The 15505-nt window shown below is 35.5% G+C and overlaps 1 protein-coding gene across 1 annotated transcript in view; it reads right to left on the minus strand.

The window, feature by feature from the left end:
* Positions 1-15505, minus strand: part of LAMA2 (laminin subunit alpha 2) — a 613890-nt gene that overhangs the window by 257537 nt on the left and 340848 nt on the right. The window contains 2 exon segments of the mRNA XM_032650802.1: positions 686-897; positions 2293-2394. Coding sequence (XP_032506693.1) covers positions 686-897; positions 2293-2394 — 314 coding nt within the window.

The following is a 15505-nucleotide window of genomic DNA, read 5'->3' on the forward strand; positions in this document are numbered from 1 at the left end:
GAGCACTTTACATAATTATCACATATAATTTTCACAACGACCCTGAAAGGTAGGCACTATTTTCTCCACTTCACATTTGAAGAAATCAAGTTACCACAAGGACCAACCACTTGCCAAAGGTCACACATACAATAAGCAATAGAGCTAATTTAATTCCTAGTCAGGTTACCTCCAAAGCTCATACTTTCCTTTATATCATGCAGCCATTACAGTATTTTTTTTAAAAAACCTTGTAGTTACTTAAATGAAGGTGCTTATATTTCTCATCATAAACTATATACTATTAAGTCAGAGACGACTGAATTAATTAATGGAAGAAAATATTTTACAAACCACTTTCTGAATACGAGTATCCTGGAATTGTATCACTTTAGTTTTCCACTATCTGAGTCATCGTAAAGGAGACTCTTTTCCAGTATAGCATTTCTCAGTATGGGAATCATTCTTACTGCATGTTCTGGCAGAATTGAAAAAGAATCATCAATACTAAAAAATGACTAAGACAAATTCATCTTGGGTATGTAAAATTTTAAAGCTTAATAGAAACACTTTTCAGAAAACCAGTGCTCCGTTCTTATCTACTATTTGAAGACAGCAAACCTTAGGGATCTTCAGTCACTCAGCACATGCGTGTTTGCCCCAAGGTAAATGTGTGAACACTGGGAGATGCAGTTCTTGAGTTTACCTGAAGATGGCATCCATCCCAAGGCTGTATGTGATCTGTATAAGGACTCTCTTTAAATTCGCAAGCACGGTCATAAACTCTTTCCTACTGACAGGGAAATTTGTGCCATGTATGGTAAATAAATCTTCTTTAAGTGACAACACATTAATATGTTCTTCAGATGGTTGCAGATACACCTCATCTTGGGCTGTGCTGATTCTCAAGTCATTTCCCTAAAGAGAAAAGGAAAGTATAAAAGGGTAAAACTGTGAAAAAAGGTATTCTCTTCTCTGTGGATTATCCTCAGTAGGCTTTTAATTTCAGGTTAGCTTCCCCTGTCAGTCAGCATATTTCTAGTATGTATAAAAGGCAGAGAAAACAATTCAAATATTAGCCTTAACCAGATGCATCACAAAGTATAAGCTTTCTGGTTATGCATGATTTTGCTTCCCCCATTAATTAAAATAATAAATACCTGGCAACTCATAGATATATGTGACTACAAATGTCTCAGTTTTACAGAAGTGTACAAAAATCGCATATTTCAAATATACTATTTTATGGTGAATGGGGGTTGTATAGGAAAATAGGGAAGAAAACTTAGAACAGTGTATGAAGCTATTGTTATAAAGGACTCTTCTATCTCGGGGAAAAAACCAAACAAACAAGAAAAAACCCTGCAGTTTAATGTTCACAATAGGATAATGGCATCATTACCATTTGGGTTAACATTTTATCTTAGTTCATTCGTATTAATAATATGTAACTTCTCAACATTTTACATTTAGAGAATCCCTTTTATCTCAAAGGAATTCCATGACATAATTCTAGTTTCATACACATACATATGTAATGATATATATCACCCAGATCACTTCATCTAATACTGGGAACATTCATTTTGGGGAAAGAATTTTTTAAATTGATTCTCATGCATGAAAGTTTCAAGACAAAAAACAACAGAGCCTCATGCTAAATCAACATAGATCCATTTGGACTCATAAATATGCATGAAATGTGTGATTTTGTGTGAGTTGAGGGGAGGAGGGCATGTGTTATGTGAAAGGAAGAGTATGAGAAAGGATGGAAGACAGTCTTTGTGATAACTTTAGCCTTCTAACATTTGGGAACTGCCTATGGCCCTCCAAATCCCAAAAGCAGTTTCTCCTATATTTTTCTTACCTAAATTAGGAGTTTTGAATTCGATTTAACTGCACCTAAATAAATGTTTCCTTTTCCATTTAGTTCTACCTAATATAAACAAGGAAATCAACAATAAAATCTACTTGGAAGCAAGGAGAGATGGAAAAAGTACAACTATGTAAATCTGCCATTTGCCTAAATACTTTCAGTATCCTTATATTCTTGGGAAAATGGTCATTAAATTTTAAATTTAAATTCCAAATCTGCTCTAAAACTCCCATTTACCATTGGAACCCAATGCCTATGCTCAGTCTTTTAGCTATGTTTCAGAGTGAAACATAAGACTGGCATAAAAAAATTCCCAAAATATGATATTTTTCTCTAGTAGTATGTAAATTAATGTTAAACTAGCCAAGTAAGGAATAACCTCAAATAACATAAGAGTGTAAAGCAGTTAAATATAAATGACACTTTCCATTCTCTACCTCTAAGATGATCATAAGCTGGAGTATATGTTCTGTATCTTCCTCCTCTTCTTCAAGGTCGTATGATACAGTAAATGTCAATTGTCCTCCAACTGCTGTGAGCTACAAGAGAGGAGATGCGTAATCATTACAGGACTGGAGATGGGTCATTAAATCATGTTTTAGTTATTATTTTAAAATTATTGTATTGCTCTAGAGGGCAGGATTTGGAAGAAGCAGAAATCATGAGGGTGCAGAGTGAGAATGACAGACACTTCTTTAGGAGTAACCTTTATACGAACCTTACCCATCAACAGCAAGCCTGACACAAATATAAATTCATGTGTTATTTTCCCTGGTATTGCAGGCTTGCTGAAATAGGTTAAGTTCCAGGGAACCAAACACAGCCCCTCCTGTCATTCTCCTGGTGTGTAGCTTGAGCTTTAAAATTCCCAAACAGAGAAGGATCTTTGTTAAAATTGGGAGATTTCTACCCATCCCTGAGGGTCACTCACTTTCTGTGGGTCTGAATGCTTTCAGCAAAGACATCACTCCATTTCACAGGCACTTTACCTAGACTATAAGCTAAGCTGGGAAATGTTGTTGGTCAAAGAAAAAGAAGTGTAGCAGCAAATTTTATATCATGATAAAATTCAATCAAAACTCCCAAAGAAGATACACTTTCCCCTGTGCAATCAAATATGCTTAGTTTGAATGAATGCCGTTATCCCTTTTCGTTAAACAAACTTCTTTCCTTCCAACATGCATGCCGAGCCCCACACAATGTATGCTTGAGGTTTACATCCGCTGACATTGACAGTAACCTTGCAGAAAGGATAAAAACATAGGAAAGCAAGATCATTTACAGGATAGGAATCAACACTGGAGCTTGAGTGACAGGCTCGATGCAAATGCTACAGTGCTTTTTAAAAAATTCCACCCCAGCATTGTACATAGACACTCATAAAACAAAGCTGATGATTTGTATTCTGCAGTTTCCTCCATGCTGACAAACAGACCCAGCTTCGCAGCCCTAGGCTCTTTTTTGCCTCTCACAGCAGACCCTGACCACAAAGCAATTCCCGATCATGCTCTGGATTGAAGAGGAGGAACCCGGATTCCTCTCAGAGTTGTTCCATAGGGAATGGAACATAGCTCGCCATGGCTGATTAAACAGGGTTTTAAAATTGCAGCTCCTAATGTCTTCTAAGAGCTCATTACAGGGAGCTCTATAAGGAACTAAAATTCAGAAAACTTTTATTCCCCTGCTCCACTGAGAAATAGCCCTATTCTAATGTCTTTTCATATATAAAATAATAAATATCTCTCTGGACTATAGCCCTTGGCATTATTGTGAGTAATGAGGGGCGAATCTATGTAAAAGGTTTTTGGTTCTATTAAGATAAGCTTCCAAAATTTCACATAGCATGCTTGTTCAAAATCAGCCAGACATTTTCTCAATGACAGGAGTCTAGAAAGGCAGCAGAAAGAATGTTTCATATATTTCAAAGAGGACTTAACTATTCAGAATTTCCTAAATTAATAAAAATATTTAGTAGGAGGTAGGGATTGAGTTTGGGAAGAACATTGGGACATAGATCTATAATGTCGCAAACTTTTGAGCTTCCAAATGTATTTTGATTATTTAAAATTTGGATTACATGTTATTATTCTTCTGGAATATGTTTCTTTAAAAAAATAAAAGACCAATGTAAATTAATTCTTAATTTCTTAAATCAATTTGAGAAACTTAGAATTAAAGGTAATTCCCACTTTGCCAATAAAAAGAGCCAAAGTGTGTGTAATTTGAGTATCCCAGATGTTAAGACTTAAGATGAAATACAAAAATGTTTGATCTTTTACAATATTTGATTTGTCAGTGTATTTTCCATACCTGCTTATAATCAGTCATATAGTATATGAGATAATATAATATGGGAGAGTAAGGAGGGTGGAAACGGGGAAAAAAGAACAAATAACTACATAGAAAAAGAGAGGGGCCTTTTGCGGGTCAATGATAATATAAAACATGAACTAAGGAATAGAATTAATTCAACCTATTTTCCTGAGGGCTTATAGTAATAGTAGTAATAATAATAATGAAAAACTGGTTTCACATTTCATAAAAACTTTTTTCCAAACTCTTCCACGCATATTTGATACCCATGCTTTGGCAACACTAGAACCAGTTTTTGAATCATCTAACAATTTTCATGAGTGAATCTATTTTGCTTCCATCTAAGTTGTGAAAAACAGGAAATTTTAAATAGATGCATGATACTGTTACCAGGTGTTTTTCCCCCAAACCACAAGTGTTCATTTCTATAATATTAAAATCATTGTCTACTTCATTCATCCTAAGGTGTGTATTTATGATCACCTCTATATAACTACTTAGTCAAGTACTTAGGTAATTTTTTAAAAGACTGTTTAAGATATCATCCTTCAATTTAGAGATTGTACCTCCTAGGAATAATTACTTATTCTCTGTTAAACTCCTTTGCCTCTATTTTTCCTTCAACTCCATAAAGTAATCTCTTCATAAGCAATAAGAACAAGCACTTCCTGGTGGTGTTTCCAGCTAATGTGTCTTCCCCAAAGAGTACATACCATTGTAAGGTCTTTGTAATAATGATTCAATTATAAGATAACACTTTCTTTTCTGAGGAATATTGTTTTTTGGGGGAAAAAGTTTTGCAAATACTCAGAATATAAGTTGTCCTTTCATATACGGCCTGGATGAGGAGTTCTGTCTCTTCTCCATCAATGTACTGCTCCATATTCCAAATGCCATTTTTACTTGGCTCCCCCACATGCTTGCTTCTCCACTCTCCTATAATTCCTTCAGTATCCCAATCTTCACTCTCTCCATCAAATCAAATGTGCACAGGGCTGCAAGTCATCAATTAACTTTGTTGTCTCCTCTAGCTGTTATCTCTGGTTATTTGTTAGTTTTGCTGTCAAACTCTAAGATATGTGGTATTACACTCGTTTTCTTTATTTCTACCCGTCCACCCTTTTTTTATTTTATCAAGCTGCAGCCTGCTTTCCACCCTTAGTACTTCACTAAAAGTGCTTCTTGAAAGGTCATTTATCAGCTTTATCTAGCAACCATTAATGGGCTTTTGTCCAGTTCTATGTGTCATGTGATAATTCTTAAGATTCTTGACTCCTTGGTCTTCTACTACATTAGACTTTTCTGATACTTCTTCCCCTGGAGTACGACAGAGGTCATAACTCTGTCTCTGTGATAGATACATTTTTCTTTTATTCTATACTCAGTGTATGGATGTCTCCAAGACTCTCACTCTCTTTTGGTTATCCTTTCTTATTGACTTTCCATTCCTCTCTCATGGATTGAACTATGTTCATAGCTGGTTTCTCAATCTGTATCTTCTATCCTGTCCCATGTCCCTGTATTAATTTGCTCCTGGTGTCATAACAAAGGACCAGTGACTGGGTAAACAACGCAAATCTGAGATCAAGATGTCAGCAGGGTTGGTTTTTCTTAGGCCTCTCACCTTGGCTTGTATTATAGGTGGTCATCTTTTTCCTGTATTCTTCCATGGTCTTCCTTCTGTGTTTGTCTCTGTCCTAATTTCCTCTTCTTATAAGGACAACAGTCATAGTGTATTAGGGACCACACTAAGAACCCCATTTTAACTTAATTAATTAATTGGAATAAAAGATCCTTTCTCCAAATACAGTCACATTTTGAGGTTCTGGGAGTTAGGACTTCAACATACAATTTTGGGGAACAATTCAGCCTGTAACAGTTCTGTACTGAATGATTGTTCAGTAATGTATCACACACTCAACATACCCAAGTTAATCTTATTATCTGGGTCTTCCCAGGAAACAACTATTTTCTTAACTTCCATGAAGCATGGGTCAAGCCAATTGCTTTGTTTCTCTACTGTAATTTGGAAACCATAGGTACAACATAATATTGTTTTCACTTTATTTTCTGTATCAGATTAGTGCCTCAATCCTATTCCTTGAAATGCTTCTTGTCTAACTTTCTGTTCCCATTGCTACATCCCACTCACTAGGTCCTCATCAAGCATTTGAATTCAATTCCCTGACTTCAGTCTTCTTTTCTGGGGAAAGTGTTATCAACAATTACTTCTGTTGTTGCACCTGCCTAATGAAGAACCTCTAGTGGCCCTGGGATCTATGGTATCATTCAAGTTTCTATGCAGTTTCAATACTCTGTAGGATCTATCTAGCCCCCTGTTCACAAAATCTGTGCAGAGATGTCCCAGGGCACTTCAGTAAACTCACACAGGCACTGTGGGATGTTGTAAATGTTTGAAGGAAATACAGCAATACTATGTAATGGTTGGACACCACACAAACAACTAGCTCTACGTAGTTCACAATTTTAACAGATAGTTTTATATTCCTCTAGAGGATGTTCTCAAAATTTTGAGCTATGTTTTTGTTTACTTGCATTTTCAGCCATGTCATATCTTTGTTAAGCAAAGTTTTCAGTGGATGCTGTGATAAACAAAAACAAAAACAAGCATTGTACGAAAATCAATGTGAAACAGAAAATAAAGGCAGCAATGTCTGATCTGATTCTCGGTTTTGAGAACTTGAATATTACTCAGCAAGAAAGATCCCATTAGTAAGTAATTGTGGTAATTTATGAAGAAAAGAAATTATTATATTGTCTAAATTTATGTGCATTATTTTTTAATGACTGCTAAGTTGTTAAATTACAAATATTTATTAAGTTGTTTAGCCCTAACTACTGCGGCATATTTCAGTTGATCTAGAAGGCATTGTGAGAAAAATATGGAGACACTAAGAATACCACAAATTGAAAAAGTTTCAGAACTCCCAATCTAGCCTCTGTATCTATCCATTCTGCTACTTATGTGTGCTTAAAGTAATTTTCCTGCTGCAATTCTCATTCCTACAGCTCTCTGACCATTCAAATGCTGCTTTTCTTTCTTTGCCTGGTTGATGTCCCGCTGGACAGAAGACTGAGGGAAAAAAGTTCTTTCAGTGATATTCTTAAAGTCTACTGAGAAGTCAGTGGCAACCACAACTAGTAAAAGAACTAAAGGACAGAAGAACAGGTCGAGCTCTGTATAAACCAACTCATCCAATAACATTAAAGAATTCTAACCATACATCACATGACATTGATAAGTTATGTGTACTATGCATAACTTTAACTTTCCACAATCTTGGACTTTGTAGACTCTATTAATTTTATATTTGAGGTTTTCATATTAGTCCTTTTTGGGGACAACACTGATTTCTCTAATTTTACAGAGCACTGCATGTACAGCCAATAGAACATTTCATTTTCTCCTGCTATTTGGGAACTAAACTGGCATCGTTCTATTGGCTAGAGAAATATGCTTTTCCACAGGTAGAAATAAGTGCAATTCCAGTTTGCTTTAGGGCCTTTCTTATATTTACTGGATGGATTAGACTATATGTACCAGAGGTGAAAATTATATTCCTTTTCAATACAAAGAGAAAGTGAATTTAATGAAGATATTTCATTCCATAAGAGTTCCCAAAGACCTAGCCTTTTATCTTTCCCCTTATCTATTAAGCAAAATTCCCTTTGGGGAGATTCAGATATCAAATTGCGAAGGCGCTGCAAGACAAAGGAGCAGCACCCATCCATCCATTCCTGGAGATGGTTCAGTGCTAAGCCCTTCACTCTCCTGATCCTCAAATTCACCCCATTAAGAAAAGAGCAATGCAAGTAGCTGTTTCCCCTGAATACCTGTTTTAATTCTCCCTTCAGGGGAAAGGAACAGCTTGATTGCAAGTAACATTATAGTTACTATGCAATATATAGCCTAATGTCACACTTAATAATGCAGTGTGCATGTAGCACCTTGCATTAAAGATCTAATGAGGCAGGAAAGTTTTTCCTCATGAGTGGAAAAGGCTAAAGTTAATTCATAAAGCTAAGCTTTACAAAAGCATTTAGTATTAGGTTTTGGGTGTTCTAGCCTCTCTTTTTTTCCCCCCAATTTAAGAAGTATGGATTGAGGGATGAAGGGTGGATGATCTATGGAGGACAATATATCTGCAAGGAAATTTTTCACAGAAAAATAAGCCTGGAATATTTGGTCCTCTGATGTCAGAACATCATCACTCTTACTCCACAAAATGGGGTGTGAAACCTAATATTTGCTTTTCTTACCACAGCAAATATTTCAGAAAGGATATACTAAAATCAAATGAGGAAAAGGCTTTGTAATACTGAGCAGGAAAAGTGAAACAGAGCTGTCAATTTCAATTTCGTATCACAAAGAGGGCAGGCGATTCATCTTTCTAGATTCCAAAGCCCCAGAGTATTAAACTCTGAAAAGGTATCCTCCCATTTAAGTGTTTATTAATGCGTCTATTCATGAAGCTCTCTTTCAAAAAGAAAAAGTATTCCACTACAGGTTTTGTTATACTCTTCTGTACATTTATAACATTGAGATAAGTGCATGTTTCCCTCCTTTCAAAACTTGATCATTAGAATAGAACCGATGCAAGGGGATGTTGAATTAGAGAACAGGCAGAATTTACATGGGAGATCTTAAAGTTACATCATCTTTGACGCACAGGAAATGGACTAGGAGTTGTGGGTGTCACATGAGGACCATACGTTCTAGAGATGTTGCTTTGGAAGGCAAGAGGCTACTTTATGCAGTCCAGGAGATACAAAGAAAAAAACTTGAGGAATTTTACTTTCTGCCTGCCTTACTCCCTTTCTTTTCTTCCTCTCTGCTTGCTTTTTCTGCCTTCTTTCCTTCCTTTTACACATCTCCCTCAAACCCTACCCCCACTCCCACCATCTCCTTCTCTCCTCTTCTGATTTTTTTTTTTTTCCTTTTAGACTTGGCCACTTCCAACCCGATAAGATAATTTTGCATCCCTCTGTACTTTGTATCATCTAAAGTTCATATGTATCCAAAGCAGTGATTAAAAATTGTGAATGCGTCAGGGCCAAGTACAGAGTTTTGTGGCAGCCCACCAGGGATACTCCCTCAGTGTAACACTCGCTACCTGATCATTCAGTGTCCTTGCAGCCCAGTCCTCCAACTGCTTACAGAACTACTCACGCATATTTATTCTTCCCAACTTTCACCATGTTTTTCCAAATTCTCACAACCTACTTCCTAGCAAGTATTCATATACAGTGTTTCTTATTCATAATGCCAAGAGATATTCATTACAGCATTTTGGTTGGCAGAGGGAAAACAAAGCAACTGTGAGAGATACATCTAGAGGAATTAAGAAGTCAATATGAGATTCCCATATGAATTTTTGTTAGATTAGTTGTTTATTCACTTGAGTAATGCCCACCTATCTCCAGCATAAGCTTTCTGTCTCCTGCGTAACAAAGTGAGGCCCAATTATACTTTCCCTATACTCAGTTATGATTCAAAGCAAATGGAATTATAAAGGTTTGATCAGGTAAGAATGTATCTGGTTGCAACTGAAAACCAGACAATTAGTGGTTCTCATATAACAAGAAGTCCAAAGGTAGAGAGATCAAATTTTTAAAAATTACAATGAATGGGTTACTCTTTTTCTATTTCATGTATTTTCTACAAATGCCTAGATCCTTCTGGGGGCACTTAAAAATATAAACATCTCATGAACAGATTTGCTAAACTTTACATAGAAGACGAAGCACTTAGAAGTACAACATCCCATACATAAATTAGTATTTAGTGTTTTCTCTAAGTTCTCTGACTTAGAGAACTACTTGCTACCTTGTGACATGCACTGATCAAATATTGAGTTGAAATAGTACAGTCTCAACAGATGCGAGTAAATGGTAGCAGCCAAATTCTCCAAACTGTTTTTTGTTATCAAGCCCAGACTCAAAAATAGGATTTTTGCAACAGCTGTTTGTCTTCTGTTTACTTTTTATGTTTGGATGGAAGCTTCCATTAGTACTCTTTCTTTGGGTTGGATTAATTTATGAGTAAATATTCAGTACAAAAAATACATGTAGCATATTATTAACCATTGATCTAATCAAATAAACCATAAATTATGGTTTTATATATACGTATGTTTCGTATTGACTAGGGCTTAATTTTTTTCTTTAAGTTCTCTGCCAAGAAAACAGAAAACTATATCCTCATGATATATAACATTGATCTGATTAAAATTACAGGACCCATTTTAATCCAAGTTCCAGTAAGTTACATAGAAACAGACTTACTATTTTCACATAAATGACGAATGAAAACGAAATATACAATCCTTGTGGAAAATTTATGAAAACACTGTAAAAAAGAGTTAACAGCATTGCTATTTTCTATGTGAATGAGAATTTTAGTTAACCTTTCTCTTACTGCTTAAGTATTTTGTCTTATAAGTATATTCATTACTTTGGATAGTATATGGCTATTGTATAGCCTTTTCCCCTCACATTGCAAAAGTAGCAAGAGTGTAATAAACAGAGCTTTCCTCTTGCCCACAGGCAATTCTAACAGTTTATATCTTTAGCAACACTAAATATGGTTGGAACTGCTGCATGTTTAAATAAGTTCAATTAATTTTAGGTTACATTATTTAAATAGAGGTTATTTTGAAATAGCAGTCAACTTATCTCCCTCAAAAGCAGAAGCCAGAACACATCCTGGAATACTATTCTGATTTGACGCTAAACTGATCTACCACTATTCTCTTTTCCTTCTTTCCTCATTTGTGAACTCTGCAGGTGATTCTTTATTAACAGCAGTAGAAGCTGATTATGAATTTTAGAAGAAAACATTCCCAAATGTGCGATGGAAACTAGAGGAGAATCAACAGGCTAATAAAATACATTTAAGTATCTTCTTCCAGAATGAACAGATAAAGGGCTGTGTTAGTTATCTGATGTCTATTAATATAGGGGTCAGATATAAATCACACCAAAGATCAAACCCATTCCTGGAGATTTTCCGGACCTAATTTCAGATCCTGGTTCTGCCTCTAAATTGCTGTATGGCCCTTGGGAAAGTTATTTATGCCTTCAGAGTCTCAGCTGATTTTCACTAAAATGAGCTGGATTACACCTACCTCAGAATTTTGTTCTGAGTATGAAATGAGAAAATACAAGGTAAATTTCTCACCCGGCACCTAGCATATAAGTAAAAAATATTGTAAGTTATACTGTTTTAATATATTTTCAAAATTAAATATGTACACACTTCACACAAAAAATCTAATCATAATAATATTTATTTCATAATTCTAAATGCACTTTAAAATCTTAGGTTTTCTGGAAGAGTCACAGTGATGGCAGGATTCAGATCTTATTCATGTTTTAATGTTTCCCTCTGGTACTCTGCATAAGTATCTCACAGATAGTAGATGGTACATAAATATTTGCTGAATTTTAATCAAATTCAACACCATATATCATTTCAATATATGATATTGAATAGATGGAGAAAGCATTAAAAAAACTCGGAAAATTTGTACGACTCCATGAGATAACTTGCAGTTGTTATTAAAGTAGGTCTTTATTGGTCTCTCTATTATTATCTTTATCAGTCCTAAAAACAAACCAAACTAGACATATCTATTTGAGCTTTTTGGTGATTCGAGCTTACCACAGGAACTTACTGTACTGCTGACTGGCAAACTATAAATGCATTTGTTTTAAAATAAGGAAGCTTTAGCACTGGGAAGTTTGATCTGAAGTTGAAGGGAAAAAAATCAATATTTAAGTCATTTAGACATTTACACACATGAAGCAACTATACGCCATTACTTTTCACCAGCTTCTATATGCTAGGATAATAGTGCAATTTCCAGCACTCCCTAATACATATTTTATAAGTCATATGCACATTTTCAATACGTTCTGATACACTGGCAAATAATGTGCTCTCTGTATTAAGAAGAGACCTAGCACACAGATTAAAGGAAGCAATAATCCAACTGCAATCACAGCTAGTAAGAGCATATCCTTGATATCACCGTTTAAGAGAGTAGTTGACAAATTAGAGTTCATTCAAAGGGGAATGACCAGGATGTTGATGGCTCTAAAAGCTGAGCAAAAGGTTTAGAAAGGTAATAGGAATCTTTAATCTTAAAAAAGAAAAAACTTAGGGAAAACATGATTGTTTTCTCGAATGTCTGAGGCTCTAGCTTGTACAATAGGAAAAAAACGTGCTCTGTTTGTAGCACAGAAATTGAGCCTATATAAGGAAGTGGGGAGAAGGAGTATTGTTTGGTCATGTGGAAAAATTAACTTCTAATATCTAGAACTGTTGAAAATTGAATGAACTACCTTGTAGGGTATCCATATCCCTGAAGATATATGAATAGAGCTTCATCTGTCCAGAATGATGGAGAAGGAATGCCTATATCAGCTGAAAGGTTGGACTAGATCTGAAATCACTGGGCAACTTGAAATTCCACCATGCTAAGTTTTACAGCTACTTTATTATAGTTGGTGAGTAAATATCAGGGTAACCCTCTGCAATTTCTATTGTAGAGCCCCAGGATAGCATTAGTTTTATATACATCTGCTTTCTGCTCTGTGATTTTAGAGATAAAAAATTTATAGGAAAGAGCAACACACTTTATTAAGAGAAAACTACTTGTATACACAAAGACAGAATGGCATAGTGGGAAAAAGAACATGTTCTGGAGCTAGATTTCTGGGGAAGAAATAGTCAGCTCTGCCTGCCACTTATTAATTGCTTATGACTAGAGCAAATTACTTAATCTCTCTTTGTCTCAAATCTTCATCCGAAACATGGATATGATACAACAGTAAATGCTTTATAGGGTTGTTGTGAGAATTCAATTGAATAATCTAGAATAGTGCTTGACACTTTACAAGTGTTGAATAAAGGTTAGCTGCTATCATTGTTCTTGTTGCTATTATGTAAAACAATCTCCAAAAGTTTGTAACCATCCAGAGCAAGATTCTCTGATTACCACATCATTGCAACAAATCAGTATGATCTGGGTATTTTTAAGCTTGAAAACAAACATTTGTCACATTTTTAAGCAATATATGCATAATATAAAATTACAGTAGGTCTCAAATTAAGGGACCCAATTACTGAGCCTTATATAATCAAGCAAACATTTATATAAAACTTTAGAATTTCAATAGCACTTTTGGCATCATTTTATTTACTCTTGAAAAATCTCATAAGTATTATTATTATTATATCATATCATATACAGGGGGAAATTAAGGTTCCAAAAGGTTAAATTGTTCAAGGTCACACTTTTACTTTAGTGATATCGAGATGCAGCCTTGATTTACCTTTTTAAATTCAAGACTGTGTATCTCTCCCTCCTTCTCTCTCTCTCTCTCTCTCTCTCTCACACACACACACACACACACACACACACACACACACACTCAGTGTGCATGGTATGTATAATGCAAAGATCCTGTGCTCCAGAATAGGACTGACTCACTCTCCATTACATTTACTGTGTGACTTTGGACAAATTAATTTAATTCTATAGTATACATAGTGTTATGTCTAAAAGAGAATGAAAATACCTACCTTGAAGGGTCTTTATAAAATAATTCATGAGAAAAACTATGTAAAACCTATTCTTCATGTTCTACACGAGGCATATTGAATTTATTCAAACATAGCCGCATTTTCTCTTATAATTATTCTGGGAACTGAGCAAGCTTAAAATAAGTTTGTTAATTTGAGTCTAAGTGTTCATGTAGAAAATAAAATACTGCTGTTTCTTTTTTTTTTTTTTTATCTTTGCAGTACGCGGGCCTCTCACTGTTGTGGCCTCTCCCGTCGCGGAGTACAGGCTCCGGACGCGCAGGCTCAGCAGCCATGGCTCACGGGCCCAGCCGCTCCACGGCACGTGGGATCCTCCCAGACCGGGGCACGAACCCGTGTCCCCTGCAGCGGCAGGCGGACTCTTAACCACTGCGCCACCAGGGAAGCCCCACTGCTGTTTCTTAAACATGAAAATATATTACCTTCATTAATAATGAGAAGAAAAAGTAAAACTTCTCTAAAATACCATTGCTCACTCATTGAATTGGTAAAGATCCAAAAGTTTGATAACATACTCTATTGGTGAAGGACTTAGGGAAACAAACACTTTCATGCATTGGTGGTGTATGTATAAAATCTATGGGATAGGGGCTTCACTGGTTGCGCAGTGGTTGAGAGTCCGCCTGCTGATGCAGGGGACACGGGTTTGTGCCCCGGTCTGGGAAGATCCCACACGCCGCAGATCGGCTGGGCCCGTGAGCCATGGCCGCTGGGCCTGCGCGTCCGGAGCCTGTGCTCCGCAGCGGGAGAGGCCACAACAGTGAGAGGCCTGCGTACCGCAAAAAAAAAAAAAAAAAAATCTATGGGATCGATTTGGTAATATCTAAAGTACAAATGCATATACACTTTCATATGGCAATTTTACTTCTGGAAATTTATCCAACAGTTATACTTGCACATGTAAGATATAGCTAAGCACGTGATTATTCATTGCAACAATGTTTGTACTAGAAAAGCATTGAAAATAGACCCATGTCCATCAACAGTGATTATTGGACATATTAATAATGATAATAATGGCGATGGCAAATATTCTGCAATGTGGCTGTACATATATTAACTCCTTTAACCCTCAAAATAATATTCATACAGCCTTATGAGATAGGCATATTGTTATCATTGTTACATTTATTTTAAAGATGAGAAAACTGAAGCATTGAGTGATTATATAACTTGCTCAAGGTTATAAAGTTGGTACGTGGTGAAACCAGGACTTGAACCTCATGATCTAGCACTAGAGTCAAGTTTAACCTCTTTTATGACCGCTGAAAGAATTTGGGTGCATGTATTCAACAAAATAAAATTAACCAAAAGTTATATATATAAGTGTATATATATATATATATTTCTATACATGGAGGAGAAAAATATTTATCCCTTAATATGGAATTATTTTCATCACATTAAATAAAAACTATAATGTGCTTTTATAATATGTATGTCATACTACCATTTACATAAAATGAGAAAAATTATATATATGCAATATTATATATATATATACATATACATAAAAAGTAATGTAGAAATAGGGAAAATAAGAGTCAACCCCAAAATACATGGCAGTTACTATTTTCATATTATTTATTCTTAATTTATCAGATGAAATAACTAATAGAATCAGCATCACTAGCTGGGATATCTGAGTAAGGTCAAATATTTGTGATTTAAGCACCTGCAAAATGGCCCTGGTAACCAGGGAGAAA

The sequence above is a fragment of the Phocoena sinus genome, chromosome 12 (genome assembly GCF_008692025.1).
Source record: "Phocoena sinus isolate mPhoSin1 chromosome 12, mPhoSin1.pri, whole genome shotgun sequence".
Classification (NCBI taxonomy): domain Eukaryota; kingdom Metazoa; phylum Chordata; class Mammalia; order Artiodactyla; family Phocoenidae; genus Phocoena; species Phocoena sinus.